This window comes from Oryzias latipes, chromosome 2 (genome assembly GCF_053564925.1).
Source record: "Oryzias latipes strain Hd-rR chromosome 2, Olatipes_Hd-rR_3.1".
NCBI lineage: Eukaryota > Metazoa > Chordata > Actinopteri > Beloniformes > Adrianichthyidae > Oryzias > Oryzias latipes.
In genome coordinates, this window is record NC_136238.1 from 7,739,901 (window position 1) to 7,758,714 (window position 18,814).

The 18,814-nt window shown below is 45.1% G+C and overlaps 2 protein-coding genes and 2 non-coding genes across 9 annotated transcripts in view; 3 read left to right on the forward strand and 1 right to left on the reverse strand.

The window, feature by feature from the left end:
* Window positions 1-18,814, forward strand: part of LOC101173532 (FUN14 domain-containing protein 1) — a 78,727-nt gene that overhangs the window by 23,341 nt on the left and 36,572 nt on the right. For 2 of the 5 annotated variants that reach the window (XM_020708964.3, XM_078931950.1), the window contains exon 2: window positions 12,472-12,641. Coding sequence is in view for 1 of the 5 variants with exons in the window: in XM_078931968.1 (XP_078788094.1) it covers window positions 9,551-9,652; window positions 12,472-12,641 (272 nt within the window). In the remaining 4 variants the exon portion in view is untranslated. Of the gene's footprint in view, window positions 1-7,159; window positions 7,312-7,938; window positions 8,067-9,429; window positions 9,653-12,471; window positions 12,642-18,814 lie in introns of those variants that run through there. The other 3 variants (XM_078931928.1, XM_023965817.2, XM_078931968.1) reach the window with 3 other exon arrangements.
* mir222 (microRNA mir-222) lies at window positions 14,056-14,161 on the forward strand. The gene has a single exon (NR_107080.1). It is a non-coding gene; the product is annotated as a microRNA mir-222 (primary transcript).
* On the forward strand, window positions 14,198-14,300 carry mir221 (microRNA mir-221). Its single transcript, NR_107079.1, has one exon. It is a non-coding gene; the product is annotated as a microRNA mir-221 (primary transcript).
* Window positions 14,334-18,814, reverse strand: part of LOC101161131 (lysine-specific demethylase 6A) — a 35,668-nt gene continuing 31,187 nt past the window's right edge. For both annotated transcript variants that reach the window (XM_023965775.2, XM_023965773.2), the window contains 5 exons: window positions 18,567-18,754; window positions 18,358-18,499; window positions 18,160-18,286; window positions 17,800-17,970; window positions 14,334-15,491 (listed from right to left, as the gene is read on the reverse strand). In XM_023965775.2, coding sequence (XP_023821543.1) covers window positions 15,462-15,491; window positions 17,800-17,970; window positions 18,160-18,286; window positions 18,358-18,499; window positions 18,567-18,754 — 658 coding nt within the window. In that variant the 3' untranslated portion in view covers window positions 14,334-15,461. The remainder of the gene's footprint in view (window positions 15,492-17,799; window positions 17,971-18,159; window positions 18,287-18,357; window positions 18,500-18,566; window positions 18,755-18,814) is intronic.

The window sequence follows — 18,814 nt, forward strand, 5'->3', positions numbered from 1 at the left end:
GTGTGATTTTTGTGCATGCACCAGCCTGTGTTGCTCTAGGAATACGGCGATGCGCACGAAGGAGGACAGGCGAGTCAGAGTATACCTGCACCACATCAAAGTACAGCAGGCTGACAGAGCCAAAGAGCCAGTGAGGAATGGAGAAAAGGAGCGCTGAATAGAGGAGGGAGAGAATCGGGAGCGAGGCCTCTCTGAGAGGTCACAGGGTTTCTGGATCTTCTTTTGTCCCTCACCACATTCCATAGCAACGGTTTGACCAGGCAGCTAGGGAGTTGCAAAAATGAAAAACTCAAAATATCTCAAACTCAACTTTTCAATTATAAAATAAACCAGATTTTATTCATCTCCTAAAGCAGAGAAATTCCTGTTCAATGCTGTTCAAACATTGGGGATTTTGTGTTTTTGTTCACTGTTGGTAGAGACGTTTACAGGTTGATTCAGCTGTGATGACAAATTTTTTAGGCGTATGAAGCCAAACTCCCAGCTGAATATACTTCATTTGATTTCATCTTTACAGGATCCGCTGTTTCTTAACCCTTTAAAGATCTATTCCACTTAAAATTGTATTTTTGGCGTTTTTCTCGTGATGGACATGTTTAAATGACTTTCATTTCATTTTCATTTTATTTATTTATTTGTTCCTTTCATGAAAATTATTTATGCCCAAATGTTTACATGTTTGTTTTACACATTAAGATTTAAGATTAAAGCTGCTTTCCTCAGCATTCCTTTATTCAAAATCGTGAGCAGGAAAAGACGAAAACCTGTGCTAAAAACTGGAGAATCGTAATTAAAAGACCACTTGGAGCGATTTTACAGTAGAAAAAAGTATGTGACTGATTGAATGTGACTTTAACATGGCAGTCATTTTTTGAACTACTGTAATTCTTCCACCATTGACACAATGTTATTCCAACAGATTCTGAAGCTGAGTGCATTGCGTGGATACGCAACCCTTGAGATTTGTGATGTGCTTACGCAATCAATGTAAATCATCTGCATAGAAAAGGGGCTTTGCGCTTATATTCAAAGCTGTTGGAATTACGTTTATCACCTAAACAATCGAAGGATTGCGGTAGTTCATAGAACGCTTTAGTTAGGTGTAGATGGGTTAAAGGGTTAACAATGCCAGTTTAAAGTGAGAGTCCAGTGAGAGACATAATTACATGTAGGGTTACAGCACCTGGCTATCCGTATTCTACCTGATAACCTCTGTGTGTAGACACCTAACCAGAAGAAACAGGCTGGTATTTTTTTTGGAGGGGTTGGATTAAGCCACACAATGTGAAGGTGTTCCCTGATCACTGTTAAGCCTTTAATACCGGAGCTTCTTCAAACTACTGTTGCTCGCATGTATTCACACACAAGCACTTTAGGGCAGGGGCCTCAAACTCAAATGACCTGGGGGCCACAGGAGGCAGGGTCTAGCTGAGGGAGGGCCGCAACTTCAACGCACACACACAACTTGTGAGTGTCTGCGAGCCAATACATTTGTATGGAACATGTACTATACTATTAACTATACTCTATTATTAACAGTTTTCTGTACAAAATTTACTAATAAAACTCTCATTCAAAGAAAATAAAATACCCAAATAAAAAAATTAATAAGTAAATAAATCAGGAATACATTTCTGTTTATTCAGTCTTCTATCCACTGTTTTCTAATTTAAACATCCTTATTAACACAGTTCAGTTAACACTGTTGAATTATAACTATTAAACACACTATTCTACAGTTCTGTAACCTCCATCAATGGTTCTTCTGAACACGGCTTCTCTTGTCTTCTTCTTACTGATGGACACTTGGCAGCACTTCCTCCCAAATAGCTGAGACCCTCAGTGTGGATGAAGATGATTGTCTGTAAATCTGGACTGGACTTGGACTTTGCACACAAAAAAGTAAATGCGAATAAATACGTTCTAAAAAGTAAAGTAAGCAATTCCTTAATGTGGTCCATTGAGAGGACCAATTGTCTCCATACAAATAAGGAAAATATCATAATCATCATCAACACGTCGCACGCCAAAGCTAAGTTGTAGATTGGTTGATGAAACGCAAATTCTTCCCCAAAAGTTGCAAAAATGTCTGGTTTTAAAGAAATGTGGAAATTGACGCCCAAACAACCGAGTTAAGGATTAAAAAGGCTCTTCAGAAACGAAGGCATTGAGAAGAAGTGTGTGATTAGTAGTGTTGTGATTTTGTGGCATGATTATTGTTGGAATCCCTTTGTGATGCGCTTGCATCACCAGGGTCTTTAGTTATAATAAACAAACCGGCTCCTTGAAGATTTCTATGGCTTCATTATTGATGTTTTTCAAACGGGAAATGTCTGAGAAATCCACGGTTAAGAACAGAGAAGGATGGTTGACGGTGAGTTTGCTGCAGCCTTGGACAAGAACTCTTTGACCTGATGTGTTCAGATGCATTGAAACTGTAATCACATACAAGAGCTTTATGTATTTTAATGTAGAATTTTAGTATTTTTTCCATTTCTTATTTGGCAATAGCTCCTTCTTGAAGTTGTTGTTGTCCCGCTTCCTTCTAGAGGACCTCAAAATGTAATGTTATCTGTAAGTCAACCCATGAAGAACAACTATGTGTAATAAAGAATAAGTTGCAAACATGCGTTGAAGTAGCTCTTTACACTGTTGTCGTTTATGCAAATGTCTAAACTTCAGAATCCTCTAGAAGTGACCTATTACTCACTGATTTTAGCTCTTTTAACGCATTTCTCTGAGCTTCCTGAAGCCGTAGAGTTCGTTCTTGTTCCCTTTGGTAATTTGAAATGTAATTACCCATCATTTCAGAGCGTGTCGGGAGCCTGACACCCAGATTTTTTTTTGTATCTGTCTCTCTCCTCTTGGCTGGTTTTGTATGGTGGTGAAGGATTGTACATTTTTTTTCCACCCCCGCACATTTTTGAGCACTTCCCCTACCATTACCTATGTAAATGACTGGCAGCTCAGACAAGGCAGCTCGCACAACCAACTCCCCAACACTGTGACTAAATGAGCACATTTACACGGCGTGCGACACCAGATCATAGAAGAAAGTCAGCTTATGCAGCTATACGTCTGAATATTGGTGTGAACGCACAGACAGGAGAAGTGTGTTGCAGTGTTTCTGGACGGTTCCGATCAATCGAGCGGGAAAAAGTTTGCAGGTCAGTGTTGATCTAAAGGTGTACAAAACAGGCAAGACAGACATTTTACCAACAAGATGTACACAAAAAAAGCACAAACGGGTAGAAACTGTTCTAAAGAAGTAAAAATAATCAATAAAAGAAAGAATAAAAGCAAAAGGGAAGTTGACATGTTTATCCTCTTTATTTAAGCTTCATAGAATTGGCATTATGTTGTTGTTTCAATGTATAAACTTTGTAGTATATTAAAAGCTACAGTTTAAATGCAGACTTTTCCTCAGCAGCGTAAATATAGTTTAAGACTGGACAGTTAACAGACATCGATATTAAACGAAGCGCAACAACGGTTATTTAAATTAGTCTGCAGACCCTTAAACGTTTTGAAAATAAATGTGCATTCCTAATAATTTAGACTTTAAATCTTGAGTCATATTTTAATTAATAAACCATTTCTGTAGTTGAAAAATGGTCAAACCTGTACGGGCGACACAGGTGGACCACGCTAAATATCAAAGTCATAGATCGCTCGGTGAACCCTTTAAGGGAAAATGTTGTTTTATACCAGCATGCTGCAGGCGACAGCGAACACTTACTGTATGTATTAGTATGGGTGAAGTAGGTGACACACAGCTGTATCCTATGAATTTTTCAACCCGCACAAACTCTACTCACCACACAAGGAGCCCCTTACTGCTGTTTAAGAGATAAGGGGCGCGCTCCCTGCATGCTGCCTGGACGTTACAAATGAGGAAATTAGACAATCAGAGAGTAGTTTGTGAGGACATCCTACGGGAATCCTGTGAGCCCTTACGCATCACGTGCACACCCCTTGCCCGGGTCAGTAAGGAGCCAGTACTCACACTTTACTAACGACTAGAGTGGGGCATAAGGGCACCACACGACACCTGTACACCATCAGTGTGTGCATCTTCCATTAGACAAATACTTCACAATAAGCTTACCGCACATACAACAATGATCCATTTTCATGACGTTCCTTGAGACTCAAGAGAGTTGAAAGACATACCTGTGCTCCCTTTAAGATGCCGTTTAAGCATAACTAGAGATTTCAATTTGATAAAGGTGCAGTTTGCATTGAAATAGTTGACGATTCAATAAAGAATGAACAGAAAAGGACATTTCTGACTCAAAAGTACAAGAAATACATTGAAGGAATCTATCGAACGACCATTGATTTGTACAAATATGCATTTTTTAAATCCAGTTTAAGAAACCAAGATAGTTAATAAATATGTTTACTTACATTTTTTCCATTTGGAGATGGGCTTTGTTTGGAGCGGCTTCAGTAAAAAAACATGATCTCCATGTTTTCTGATCAAGAAAAAAACAAGCCAAAGAAAAGTTAAACCGGCTCCGTTCCAAAAATGCGTGATCTGACTTTTGGGCAGTCTAGACTGAAACAGAGGATCGTCCTGAGAGTGCAATAAAGTGGTTCTCCAGTAGGGGTGCTCTCGCAGCTCTTGGACAACTTGCTTTTACATTTTCTTTGATCTGTTAAACACAGTTTGACCTGACAGTCCTGAATCTTAGGACCTTAAGTCTCATCAACCCCTTAAAGTTTCTTCTCCTACAGAAAACATCTACTTTGGCTGTGTGGATCGAGCATTTCTTCTCACAGGCTCAGTGAAAACCAGATAGTGGAGGCTTTATTTTAATGTGAGATTTACCGATGAAGTGGCTCTGTGTGACGGTCAGATCATCCCCAAGTGTAGACGATCTCCCAGCATCCCTCTGGAAACGTGGCTCAAATTGGAATTCAGACAATTGTGCAATCTCTGTCTACTTAGAGAAATCAGAGGCTCATTTTATCACTTTTTCTAAAACTCACCTCAAAAGAAGATCATGAACCATCAGGAGCTTCTTGTTCAGCTTAGCGTTTTGCTTTACGCCTTTTTTACTTTCCTTGAAAATCTGATTGTTTGAAATTGTTGCTCTTTCGTGGTTTTCTCAGACCTCAGAGGATCTTCAGGAAATGCGTTAAACTCACTTCTGCTGTGAGTAAATCCAGTGAGTTCTGTTCAAATGACTCGGAAATAAACTTTGGTCCATTTGTACGGTGGCCCCGAAGTGCCAAATCACTTGACACAAAACCATTATAAGACACGGGAAACATTATAAGATCACGACAACAATTAAAAAAAGAAAACAAGGATGAGAAAAATCAGCATTACATTTTAGAAACAAAATACATTTCCAGAAAAACAAAATGAAATGTTTGAAGAAACAAAACACATTCAGAAGCTTTCTTGTTCGGTTTCATTTTTAAACATTTCTATTTTATTCTGGAACTTTATTTTGTTTTCCAATTTATTTTTGTTTTCAACATTTTCATTTTGTTTTCTGAAACGTTTTTTTTTTTTATTTGGTTCCTGAAATATTTTCTAAAATGTAACGCTGTTTTTTTTTCATATTTGTTTTGCTTTTTAAATTGTCCTTGTGATTTTTAAAATGTTTTTGCCCTTCAGGGCCACCGTACCTTTGCATTTGCGTCTGCTTTGGTGTAAAAACGTTCTCCGACTGTGATGAGGAACCTCACCACTGTGTTTCCTGATTTAGTTTAGATCAGACATTCTTAACGGGGGGAAAAGTGTGTCGCAGGTTTTTGCTGTGTCATTCTTTTGCATTTAAAGCAATTAAGAACGTAACCTCAGTTTTTCTTCATTTTATCAAAGGTTTTCCACCAAATCTAATGGTCTTCCTGTTATAAACATCCTCACCCTTGTGCTATCCTAGGGTCATCTAGACCCACTAGACAGTGCTCTGAACCTTTTTTCTTCAATGATTTGTGATCTTCACTGGTGTCCATGGATTACATGAAATCTTTCCGCCTTTATCCACCTTTATCATGGTAGGGAGAACACGTCAATGGAAGGGTGGGGTCATCTAAGATAGCACAAGGGTTAACTGGCGGTAGCTTTTTGATCAGATGATGAAGATGGTTTGAGGTTTATTCCACATGGGCTTCTCTGTTTTCTCTGAGCGTTAAGGCGGGATGCTCGGGTGATGAGGATGATCAAAAACATCAAAGGCTATTCTGACCAATAGTATGACTGAGTCTCTATAGAAGTCTTTTTTTTTTTGTTTACTTCCTGTTTGGAACGCCAGCAGGGCGGGGTCACTGTCCAGTTCTCATATGGTTTTATGGTGTATGGTTGGTGTGATCTCTTCTAGAAACCTCCCTCTAAAACGGTTCAGGACTGGTTTTGGGCCGTTTAGAACCTGATCTGATGGGTGGGGGTCAGACTTCTGGGTTCTCTGTGACGGCCCAGCATCCCCTCTGATGACGCTCGATTCCAGGGAAAATACTGGATCTGTCAAAGCAAACACATACAAATAGAATTCCAGCCAAACACGCTACGTTTAGGGACCGTTGTCTGAAAGCCCTGATGCTTATTTGGCAAAATAAAAACCAAACTGTCTTTCTTTTTTTAGTGTATTGAGAATTGGGAAATAACTGTTTTTGGTTTTTATTGTTAACTTCCTCTTGAGCCTCCAGACAGTCATTTCGTCGCCGTTATTAGATTAAAGCGCGCGTGATGCCGCCGCTGAATGCCTGACATTTTTTGTCATTTGACGCTTCCTCCGCCTCGGAGCCGCTGGCACATGCTGGCAGGGTTTTGGACCTCTGGAAACTTTATTTTTTTGGCCCCTGGGTTCCATGTTGGACAGGTGGTGAGTCACAGGTGTTCTTGTTGGGGGGGTGTTTGGATGTTCCTAAGACCACCACGACCACCCTTCCAGCGGAAAAATCAATTTCAGGTGACACAGAAATGTTCACTTTGTTTCAAATGGTGCTCGTGTGTGTGCGTGCACACAATTGGTGCGTGGGGGTGTGTGGAGTGGTCAACTGATGAGGCAGTGTGGAGGCTGAGAGCTCTGGAGAGTGCTGTGTGGGCTGGAAGCCTCCTCTCCTCGCCGTGGAGCGCACACACACACTCACACACACACGCGGCGCTGGGGGAGGTGGAGGCAGCGGAGCTCGCCGCGCCGGCTGTCCATTGATCAGCGGAGAGGTTGGTAGACTTAAAAGATCAGTGTGGAAAACGCCGGCGAGCAGAGCGGGGACGGAGGGGGAAGCACCGGGGGGGAGGATGTGAAGATGCTCTCAGAGTGAGGACACGGTCAAAGCGGCGGCGGCTGGAAGGTGAGCTCTTGTTGGGGTTTTATGTGTGTGTATGTTTTCACACGTGTTCAGCCTGGAAGCGCGTTCACATGCTTCAGCGGGCAGCCACTGCAGAGGAACAGGGGATGCCAGGCGTTGGTGCGAGCGCCGCATCCATCCAGCCTCTCCTTCCACTGCAGGCAAATCCATCCGGCGCCGCCGCTCAATTAAAGACCGGGAGGGAGCGGACTGCTGCAGAATCATTCACCAGAAAACGGCTGTGGGGGGTGGGGGGGTACAATTCCACAGATCTCACTGGGATGCAGGTGACACAAGGAGGGGGGGGGTCTGTGGTGTTCCTGTCCGGACAGACTGAGGTGTTGAACCCTTTTCTGTTAATCGGTTCCCCGCTGCTTCTCTCTGATTGGTTGAGCGGGAGCAGCGAGGAGGAACTTGATGAGGCGTTTAAAAACACAGATTGTAGTTTATTGAGTCTCAGGGCTTTTAGTTTTATTTCAGGGGCATTTATTTATTAGGGGGCAATTCTTTTTCCAATCACCTCCTCTTTCGTTTGGATGAATCTGAGCCGCAGATTTAAACAAAGAAAATACTTTTTTTCTGCCCTTTTATTTTGGGGGGGGGGGGGCGCTCTCCCGGTGGTCCCACAGTTTTAGACCCCCCCCCCCCCCGATCTAGAGGCAACACGCGTTGACGTGTCGCGCGCAGCGCTTCCGATCGCGTTTACGCACGCGCGCGCGCGGCGCTCTGGGGACATGCGGCCAGCGGACGCAGACACGGTAAGTGGAGCCGCTTTCACGCGGAGCTTTTTATTTTTTTTTATGTTTTCCTCCGGGGGAGGCTGAGACAGCTGTCCCGCAGAAAATCCGCTCTGGTCGTTTTGGATAGAAAAAGAAAACAGGAAGTTTTATTTTGTCCGCTCCAAGTCCACGCGCGGATTGCGCAACGCGGCGCGTGATTTCACCGAAAAGCGTGAGAAAGTTTGGGGATTTTTTGTTGTTGCTTGTAAACGGACGCGAAAGACCCCCCCCCCCCCCCCCCCCATATCACCTCGGACGGTCTTTGGCCACGCGGCGCTGCTCCTTGGCGCACGAGGGCTTTCCGCGCTTTAGTGCGTCCGAATGTTTTTCTGTTTTTACACAAACTTGACTTTTCTCTACTTTAACTGTGTGTTTGGAGGGGGGGGGGGGGGGGGGGTGAGCAAAGTGTGTGGTCTGTGAGCTCTCCACCCCCGCAGAGACGCGAGCTCTGTGCGCGCGCGCACACAACTCCAGCCTTCCTCGGTCGGGCACGGGTTTCTCAGGAATGCGTCCGGCGTTTTTCAGCGCATTTGCCTCATCGGGAGCAGTTTGGGAATCGCTCTCTGAAAAGCCTCTTAGAAGAGCCGCCGCGCGCCAAGCTCGTTGAGGTAACGACGGTAACATCCGGTTGGGGGTTTTCAAAGTTAAAGCCAAATCCACTCAATTCTGGGGGGAAAAAAAGTTTTGTGAATGAATTTCTTGGGTGTCAAAGCCCATTTACGCGTGGGAATTTAGCTCTTTACATTTGACCCGCCCTATGGGGGGAGCGGTTAGCCGCACTCAGGAACCTTTTGGTGGTTTAAACCCCCCAATCTACCCCCTGAACGCTGATTGACACATCAGGTAGTTTTTGGATAATCCTGCTATTCCCCATTACCCTAAAATTAACCAGTGCTGGACTTGAACCAGCAACCCTCTAGTTTGGAGGTTTTTGTCGCTGCTGGGTTAAAGTCTTTAATAATGGTTTGAAATGTATGTCAAGAGGATAAACACAAATGATTTAATTCTTAAAATAAATAGACATGTTATTGCTGCTGCGTCGTCAAATTTTCCCTAAAATTAGCAGTAAATCCATGTATATATATATATATATATATATGTATATATATATATATATATATATATATATATATATATATATATATATATATATATATATATATATATATATATATATATATATATATATATATATATATATATGTATGTATATATATATATATATATATGTATATAAATATATATATATATTACAGATTATCACGTGATGTCCACACATTTTAACTCCATAAACTCTTCTGTATTTGTATTGTTTGACAGTTTTTGAACAGCAGTGGATTGTGGGATGCCTTTATTCTGGTTCCTTGTCGTCTCTGTAAACGGCTGGCTTTACTGTGCGTCGGGGAAGAGGAGGAGGGGGCTGCCCGGAGAGGAGAGGGGGGGGAAATTCTTGTGTTTTTGGTATGCGATTCCCCAGCGGAGAACCCATGACTGAAGAAGAGGAGGAGGAGGAGGAGGAGGAGGAGGAGTTGAGCTTAGCCTCCAGAGTTGCCCTTCTCTTTGAGGTGACCACATTTTTCGGAACCGCTAATGTTCCGCCTCCTCACATGACCCCCCCCCCCCGAAATGCTGCTTTTCCGCGCGTCTGAGAGCGACGGCGGCGGTCAGATGACCTCGCCTCTGATGATGATGATGCACAGATAGCACGGTGCCCCCCCGCCCTTTATGCTGCAGAATTCTGACAATTATCCTAAAAAGAGTGGTGAAGCGTCTGCTGCTGCAGATTGACAATCGATTCCCGCTGCAGACCCCTCTGGTGGCCTCACACACTCCCTGACCCTCAAACACCACATAGGATGTTCAGCAGCGCTTACATAAACCCGCTCCGCCCGTCGTCCCCCCCCCCCCCCCCCTCATAATCGCCCACTCGCTAACGACAATTACTATAATGGACTGATTGTTGGATTATAGCGGCAAAGTGGTTTTAGCGCACATCTGCATAATTGTTCTTTTGCGTCGAAGCGCTCGTGGGCTCCCGGCTGCCGTCGCAGGAAAAAAAAAGTGATTGAGGAGACAGCTGACTCCTCAAGAAAGGGGGGGGGGCAAATTATGCTTTAATATGGGGGCGTTGAGAGGGAGAGTGGGTGGAAAAGCCATTGTCTTCTAAAATTTGGACTGGATTTGAGTGACGGAGCAGCTTGAATTTGGAGGGGGGGGGGGGGGGGGGGGGCAGAGACCTGTCAAATTAAAAGCCTCATGAAGCCAAAACGTTTTCTATTTTCAATAGTAGTCAGAGTTTGGACCGCGGAGACGTCACATGACCGACAGATGGACGCTCACATCCGCCCGACGTGGGGGACTGGAGCGTTCTGATCCAGATCAACAGCTGAACCCAGCTCTCCCCTCGCAGACTCTGTAAACATGCAGTGAGGAAGAAGGGAGGGGGGGCGGCGCTGGCTGAGCAGAGCAAGCAGCGAGGAAATCTGTCAACCCCCCCTCCTCTCTCTCCTGCAGGAAGAGGTGCCAGTTTCTTCATCAAACATGAAAGATGGGGCGCTGCGGCGGCGTGCAGCGACACCTCAGACCTGTGCTGTTAATGCGTCCGCCGCCGCTCATCCTCTGAAAGCGGGCCAGCATCCCACTCGCGTGAAAAAAAAAAAAAAAAACCACTCCGCTCCCACTTCCCTTGTGCTAATTTCTCGCTGTTACCATGGTAACGGGTAGCACCTCTCAATTCTTTTTTTTGTTTTTTGGGAGCTTTAACGAAATCTTGTGCAGCCTTGACGGACGGGGACATTTCTTTATTAAAGGGGCGGTCCAACTTTTGTTGGCCTCTTCAGAAAGTTTTTGTTTGATTCCTGGACTCTTCAAGTACACAAGGATTTGGAAAATGCTTCGTCTTTCTCCGGTTACCAAGATCAGAGTTTGTTCTGCGATTAAAAAGCGAATTCAGGACGTCAATCGGAGCCAATTTAGGCACGACTCCGCTGTAGCGTCTAATAAACGAGTGTTTTGAAGAGGTCTCACTCCTATTTTAGACTCTTAAATCGTTACTTCCCACGTTTAAAGAAGTAGGAAAGGGGGGCGGGGTTACTCCACACCAACTCAGAGGGGAATTTCTAATGAACTCCTGCTGCTCTGCAGAAACTATGTCCTAGTAAAGGACAGATTTTTGGATTTTGTCTAAAACTGCGGGAGGGGGGGCGGCGCTGGCTGAAAATAGATCAAAAGTTGATCGGAGTCGGACTTTAAATAATTACTTACCGGGTTTTGATGAACCTTTGTGAAAAACATTTCTGTTTTTTAGTCTTTGTTGCACAGAATTAACCGATTTAAACGTCTTTTTACGCATTGATTGTAGATATTAGTTGTAAATAGGTAAAATCAAAGAGACGGATGTGCGATTCATTACTCATTAAACCGACAGGAATGCCGGGAAGCAGAGTTCCGCCCGGATCCATTAAGACGTAAGAACGACCCGTTCACCCCCCCTTTGACCCCCCCCCTATATTCTACTCTTCAGCGACCTGGGGTTTTATGAATGGGCAAAATGGAGATCTGCAATTGGCCGAGACAGGCAGCCTATCCGGGAGCAGCAGAGGTGGGACGGGACGAATGGACAAATGAGACGAGCCGAGGTCAGGCCTGGGTTGGAGGTGTGTGTGCGAGCCGCTGACCCACTTGGTCGCCGGTCTATACATAGCTGTGGGAAACGCATGCAGACAATCAGCCCGGTTAAAATTAGCAGTCAGGGCCACCTGTCTGCTTCTCACAAAGACGGAAACATCAGAGGAGCGGCGGAGGGAAAAGGGGGTTGGGACGGGGGGCATTGATCACTCTGCCGCTTTAGCCCCCCACCCCCACCCCCCGGACTGGGACACAGGGAGATATTGTTAGGTGGCACAGCCTTGAGGATGGCAGTTGGGGGGGTTGGTTGGTCCGATCCAGGCGGAGGTCACATACCACTGTTGGAGCGCTGCCAGACTTCCCAGAGGTGGAACTGCAGACGGTCGGCCGCTCCAGCGTTTGAGCCCCATTAAACACACTGCGTGTGTGGTTAAGTAGCAATGCAGAGGGAGGGGGGGAGGAGGAGGAAATGATGAATGAAAGCAGAACAATTGCACATCCATTCTGCCATTCGTTCCCGTCTTCCTCTCAGAAGTAGCACGCCGCCGCGCTGCGACTTCGGCTTCCTGCCTTTGTTGTCAGAGCAGGAAGCTCTCGTCTTTTTAATTGGCGCAGGCGCTAAAACGACCTGCCGGTTTCCTGGAGTTTGGAGTGAAAGTGTTGGTTCGGATCCGATCCACCCAAAGACTTGAGCTGCTTTGAAACGTTCAGAAGCTCCCAGCTCTAAGCGTTTACGTTCCTCTGTCTGTGCTTTCAGGTCGACCTGTTGAGAGGCAGCCATGGAAAAGTCCTCGAGCGCCGGCAGAATCGGACGCCGGCCTCGGCTGGACGCCTTTGTCTGCAGCACAGCGCTGAAGAGACGGCGAAAGGCTCCAGAGGAGGAATTCATCTTGTTTTTGCAGCAGCATGTAACTTGGTTTTTGTCAGGTCAGGAATCTAAACAGCTCTAAAGCATAAACCCCAACAAGACACCTTTATCTGCGCCACTGTGTCCTCCAGCTCCAAAGCTCCACGTAACGTCTGGATAATGTGTTTCCCAACAAATAAAACCAACAGGAAGGCGGCACGACAGAAAGAAACGGAGATTTAGCAAATGTGTCACCTGTTTTGGTCGATTTGTAGCAGAAATGTTTTTTTTTTTTCCTTTGATCAAAGCTGAAAATGTCTGAAAAATAACAATTTCTGTGACGCAGCCCTTCAGAAACCCCACGGAAAAAGCAGCTAACCGATCCTATAGGCAAATATTTCCATACCATGATACTTCTGCCACCGAGCTCCATTATGAAAAGTTTTACAACTAGAAAAAAAACCTGCGTCCCCAAGCCTATAAAATTTACCAATTATTTCGCTTTCACACATAAACTATATTAAATCAAACTCTGCAAAACTCATATGCAGTGTCTCAGCTGCCCACTTGAGGGCGTTGTTGCCCCAAATTCCCATCCTTTCTGCTGTTCAGGGGAAAATCCTTCTGCAGCTCTGCTCATGAGGCCCCACACATGACGTGTTCGGGGGGCTGCCGGACTTCAGCTGGTCTGAACCAGTTCAAACAAAAGCCTCCGTTTTTAAACTGATTTCAAAAAGGTTCAGCAAAAAAAAAAGTCTTGCTAAAAGATAATCATTGGTTTAATTCTGATTCATTTTCATAAATCCAGATATAAATGATTCCAAATTGTTGACCCCCACCTGTTAGCTAATTGAATTAAAATTGTGCGATTACATTTGCATGGTCTACCATTTTGTTAATTTAAAACAAAATTCCTCTGATATTTGAATCTAAACAAGTTTTAGAAGCAGTGCATTATGGGGGAAAATGCCCCTCAAATCGGCCTAAACTGCGAAATTTCCTGTTTGATGAATCGATTTCCCGTCTTAACACGATGTCACCTTGGTAACCCCTCTGAAATTAGTACGTGATCTGAAACGGTGTTTTCATGTGACCCCCACAATTTGAAAAGCTTCACCTTTAAAAAGACGCTTTGATAAACAGTTTTTTATTTGGACAGTCTTAAACTTTGGGGATTCGACAGTTTCATCGTCCAGTTTTGGGATTTTTCTTTGCAAAGTTTTTCCAAAGGGGAGGGCGTCGCACAGTGATCCATGCGGGGGGTGTGGGGGGCGGCTGTGTCCCTCTGCTTCCACCGAGCGTCTACATCCTCACCCGGGATGAGTGTGAAAGTGGCTCCATGAACCCTGCAGAGAACTTCTTCACACTCGCCGCCACAAAGGAAATTGGCAGCTTGTTTTCCTCTTTAGTGCTTCCGGACCGAACGGTGGTTTGATTGTCAGGAAACTTGATTTCTTTTCTGTTTGGTGTGTCAGATTGATGATGCTTCAGGCGGGGCCCCTGGGCGCCCGGCGCTTGCTCAGTAGTCAGTGTAGATCCTGTGGGGCTGACAGCAGCTACATCTGGCTACTGGGTCTCCGCCGACGGCCCGCACGAGTCCGCTCCACCGCTCCACGGCCCGGCAGGTGGCGTTCCTCCGTCCATGAGGAGTTCTGGACCTGGCATACAGTGTAGTATTCTGTGTGCGTCCGTCTACAGCTACATTGTCTGCTGGGTTTCAGGCCTCCACTCAAGTCTCGGCCGCGTTACCGGAAAAGGAAAAACGTCTGGAATCGTTTGACAACTTTGTGTTTATTGACTCATAAAACATTCTTCAAACAATAAAACGATTTTAAATGTTCGTTTCTGTACAATGCTTGCTAAGCAATTTTATTTATATATAGAAAATGTAAGAGGAGTCGTTTTAAAATGACAGAACTCCTTCAAATTTAATGGCAGGTACTCTGGAAAAAAATAACAGCATTCCATCGACAAATATTTTCAAGCAATAAATATGCGTTTTATAAATAGTGTAAATTTACATCAAGATTAGAAACAACGAAACAAAACAAAAAATCACAAACTTAATTCCATAAGTCTATGTGCAACCCATTTTCTTTGTGACTTGGCTAGTAATATTTTTTTTTAAGTTTTTATTTATTCTAACAAAAACACCATAGCTTTGAAAAAAACAAAAAAAAAGCTATTAAAAAGGAACAAAAGAGGGAAGAAAAAAAAAATCACACAAAATCTTCACATTACACTTTTTGGGGGAGGTTTAGCTCCTAAGATTACCATCTATTATAGTGAAAACCAAAGCAGGCTAGTGCTCTGTAGGGAAAAATAGAAGATTTCTGGGGAGGCGAAGAAATAAAAGTCCTGTTACCAGAATAGAAAAGGACAAACGGGGAGGGGGGGGGCGTCAAGTCAGTAGTCTGTTCGGGGGTGCTGTTGCCAGTTGTGACAGTTAACAATTATCTACAAAACATTTTCATCACACTTTAAAGAACCCATCTCCCCGATCCCCCCCTGTCCCAAACACATTTGATTAAGTCCTCCGTGAAAACGGGGCCGAACCATTGTCTATGGGGGGGGGGCGGCAGGAGAGGAGGGGGGGGGAGTTCTGTTATCGGGCCGGGTGGCACCTCCTTCTGGACGGCCACGGCGCTTCAAACAGGTTGCATAGACAGACGCGCTCGGCCGCCTCGGCCTCCAGCCGTCGCTATGGAGACCAGCCATAAGGGACGAGGGGTGGCAGCGAGGGGGGCGGGCGGGCGGGCAGGGGAGACGGCGGCGGCTTTCCTGAATATCAGAAATGGTCCGTTCGTGGGGGATGTTCAGGTAAAATCTTAGTACAAGTTCATGTGGGTGGATGGGCGTCATGGCTCCAGAGCAGAAGGCGATGGAAGAGCCGCCTAATGTCAAGACGACGCCGAGTGAAGAGGAGGAGCCTGGGGGAGAGAAGATGACAGGCAGGCGTCAGTCAGGACTTACAGAGGATCCAACCGCGAGGTGACCAAACAGAGAACCGCCTCGCTGATGCATAAAAAAACCCAAAAGACGTCTACAGCGTTCTACCCGTGACAGCATTTTTACTAAAGGAAAGGTTTGACGCTGCACCACAGCAACCGGATGGCGATGCACTTTTTATTAGGAACTGGCGGCCTAGGTTGCCGCACAGCGTGCGCCACCAGAGGTCCCACAGCGTCACACAGATCATCAAAAATGGTTGGATCTACAGCTCCTCTGTGAAATCACCAACCAGCATTTCCCAAAATGCCTTCATCCGTAGCCCCTCCCACCTGTGAGGAGCTCGCCGCTCCACGGCCTGAAGAAGACGCCGACGGTGATGAGCGCAGAAATGTAAATGTATCTGCTGTCAATCAAAGTGTTGTTCACATCCGTGTTTTTGCGCAAGTTGGTTTGTGTTTATTCGCAATATTATTGTTTATTCAACATTTCTGGAATTTTGATGACGTTTTCCGTATCCGTGTGATGGAAACGCAGCTACTAACACGGTTATTGTTACAATAAGAGAAAATGAGAACATCAAAGAGAAAGGAACACCGTTGCACAAATTAAAGTATATCTGTCGTATGAACATCAAAGAGTAAGAATAATTCCCCGCACCTGTATTCTCATTCAAACATATATATATAGAAAGTTCTTCCAAAATACACTGTAAATAGGAAAAATCGCAGACTGATTGTAGAATGAGAATCTTTGAATCGAGTCAAATTTGGCTTCACAAAATGAAATGTTGACCCTTGAACAAGAATCAGTCTGGAACAAATCTCTGTCCTCTCCTGGTATGATGTCACACCGTAACCGTCCTCACTGCTTCATCTCAGACAGAAAACTGCAAACGTTTAAGACGTTTGTCAGGTGAAACAAGCCGTTAAAATGGCTGAAAAATGGGGGCTGGTCTGGATGTGCGCGCATAACGACATTTTTTCTCACCACATGGAAATCTAGCAATCTGAATGTCGGGAAACTGAACAAGGCGAGCCACGTCTTCTGACGATTTGTACTTTTAATGTCCACAATACCTCAGCTTCCATTGTTGTAGATGCATCCAAGTTAGCCTGCCTTGCCGTTGAAACTGCAGCTGTCCTATCAATGTCTGTTTGTGCCTGTTTTTCAGAAAAACTGCTGCTTAGGACAAATTCTGAATTTGTTTCGCTTCTGGTCAGGGTCTTTCAGCAGCCGTGGCTGATGCTTCTGGAAAAGCCACTCGTCGTTACAGCTATATTTTCCCCACATTTGGTTGTATTTTCATGGGCCGTGTTAGAGGGCCAAACACAGAACCGATGAAAACTCAGCAACGACTGCTCCCCATCACCAATAGCGTGACGTTGCAATTCTGCCACAATTTAAATTTCAATGTCACGATAGACTCGTATACTTTTTCATGTTTTTCGCATCCAAAATATTATATAAAAAAAATTTCAATGACTTTTCCCGACAATACAAACCCTGTTTAACGCACTTTTAGCATACGGTCTGCATACTGTCGCTACCCGATATTAGCGCATGTACATATTTAGTGTGTCAAAGCTGAACAAATCAGGTGAATCTCGCTTTTCTCTTTCTAACCTCTACCCCAATACATGACGGACTTGGTGTCACAGACTTCCAGCCGGGCACAAACAGCAATTATTCATTTCTCTTTCATGATTCATTTTTAAAGTAAAATGGACGCCACCCATACATCACTACCAAATCCAAGTCCCTGATTGGTCAAAGTTTAACCTGGTTTAACTTGCAACGCGCGTTCAATTGTTTTGTACGTAGAGCCCAAAAACTGCGAGTGCAAGTTTTGAACGCAAAAAGCCCAAAAGCGCATATATGGGCGTTTACATTGACTTTTCATTGGCTTGAAAGCATCTTAGCGGGGTCCGTGTGAACCTAGCATGAGACCACAACTTCCCCTTTAGCCTACAAACAGGCGATTGACGGAGTGTAATACTTAGAGGTCATTCCAACCCAATACAACCAAACATAAAGAACAAACACACGGCGTCTGACCAAACTAAGAGTCCTCAGTACGAGACACAGTGGCCACAATTTGTCAAAACGAAGTCGCACGCCTTCGCAAAGCAGTATGGTACAGCCCCAGGATCTGGACTCCCAGTAGCTGCCGAGCTACCAAGCTCTCCACTGGACACCAGGGTCGTGCAGAACCGGTCAACTGCTACAAGAACACAGACTGTAGGGAGAAAAGCGGCTTGGTCTTTCATGGCAGATCTGAGGACTTACTAATGTGAACTGGTCGTAGACCTGCATGAGGTCCTCCATCCTGTACTGCTCCAGCACCACGAAGTCGTCCAGCGTGGCGCTTCCTTTCCTGGCGCAGTCCTGGCAGTGGACCACGTACGGCTTCTTGGTCAGGAGCTCGCGGCGCACAAACAGCAGGTTGAAGACTTCCACCTGCAGAAAACGAAGTCAAAAACCAAAACAAAACCTCCGGTGAGAAGCATGGAGACGCTTTACAGGTACTGCTATCATTTCATCTGGATTCTGACTAAAATCAAAGGTGGTAGGATGACCAACTTTATGGTTGCTTCCTGAAAAACATGAAGAAGAACTGATGGAAAGCTCCTAGATCTATCTACTGACCTCACAGATGGTGCAATAGTGGGCCGGCTCGTCCCTCGTCCTCGTCCTCAAGACGGTTTCCTTGCCGGCAGTGGCCAAGGCCTCCTTCACCCACTGGCACTGTTTCAGGGTCCGCAGCAAGCAGTACCTGCCGGAGAGAAACCTTCAGTCAGCGCCTGCTCCAACCCTCAGCAGAGACCTGCGCACCCCGTCACTCACTTGATCATCTCGAACAGCTTATGGTCAGACACTTTAATGTTGCGGGCCATGTTCCAGGAAAGGTGCACCATGGGAACCATTGACTTGACGCTCTGGAGTTTGTTCCACTCATAGCGCTCCACTGCGAGCTTGTACTGGTGGGCTGCAACAAGGTAGAAGATCATGAAGAAGAACTTTTTTTTTAAGACGACCAACAATCCAAGCCGTACCAATGAGAGGGCCGACGTTCCAAGCGATGTTGTTGCACCAGCCGATGGCCTGCACCCAGTGGATGGTGCCTGTGTTGAGCCACACCAAGTCACCGGGTCGCTGGATGAAGCGGTAAACCGGCACGTCTGCTTCATACAGGTCTTCCAGGTTGGGCCACCAGGAACCCATCAAGAAGTTGATGTTATTCCTGTTGAGGACAAAGAAACGGCAATGAAGACGCAGAGGAAGATGACCGTAGACGACAACA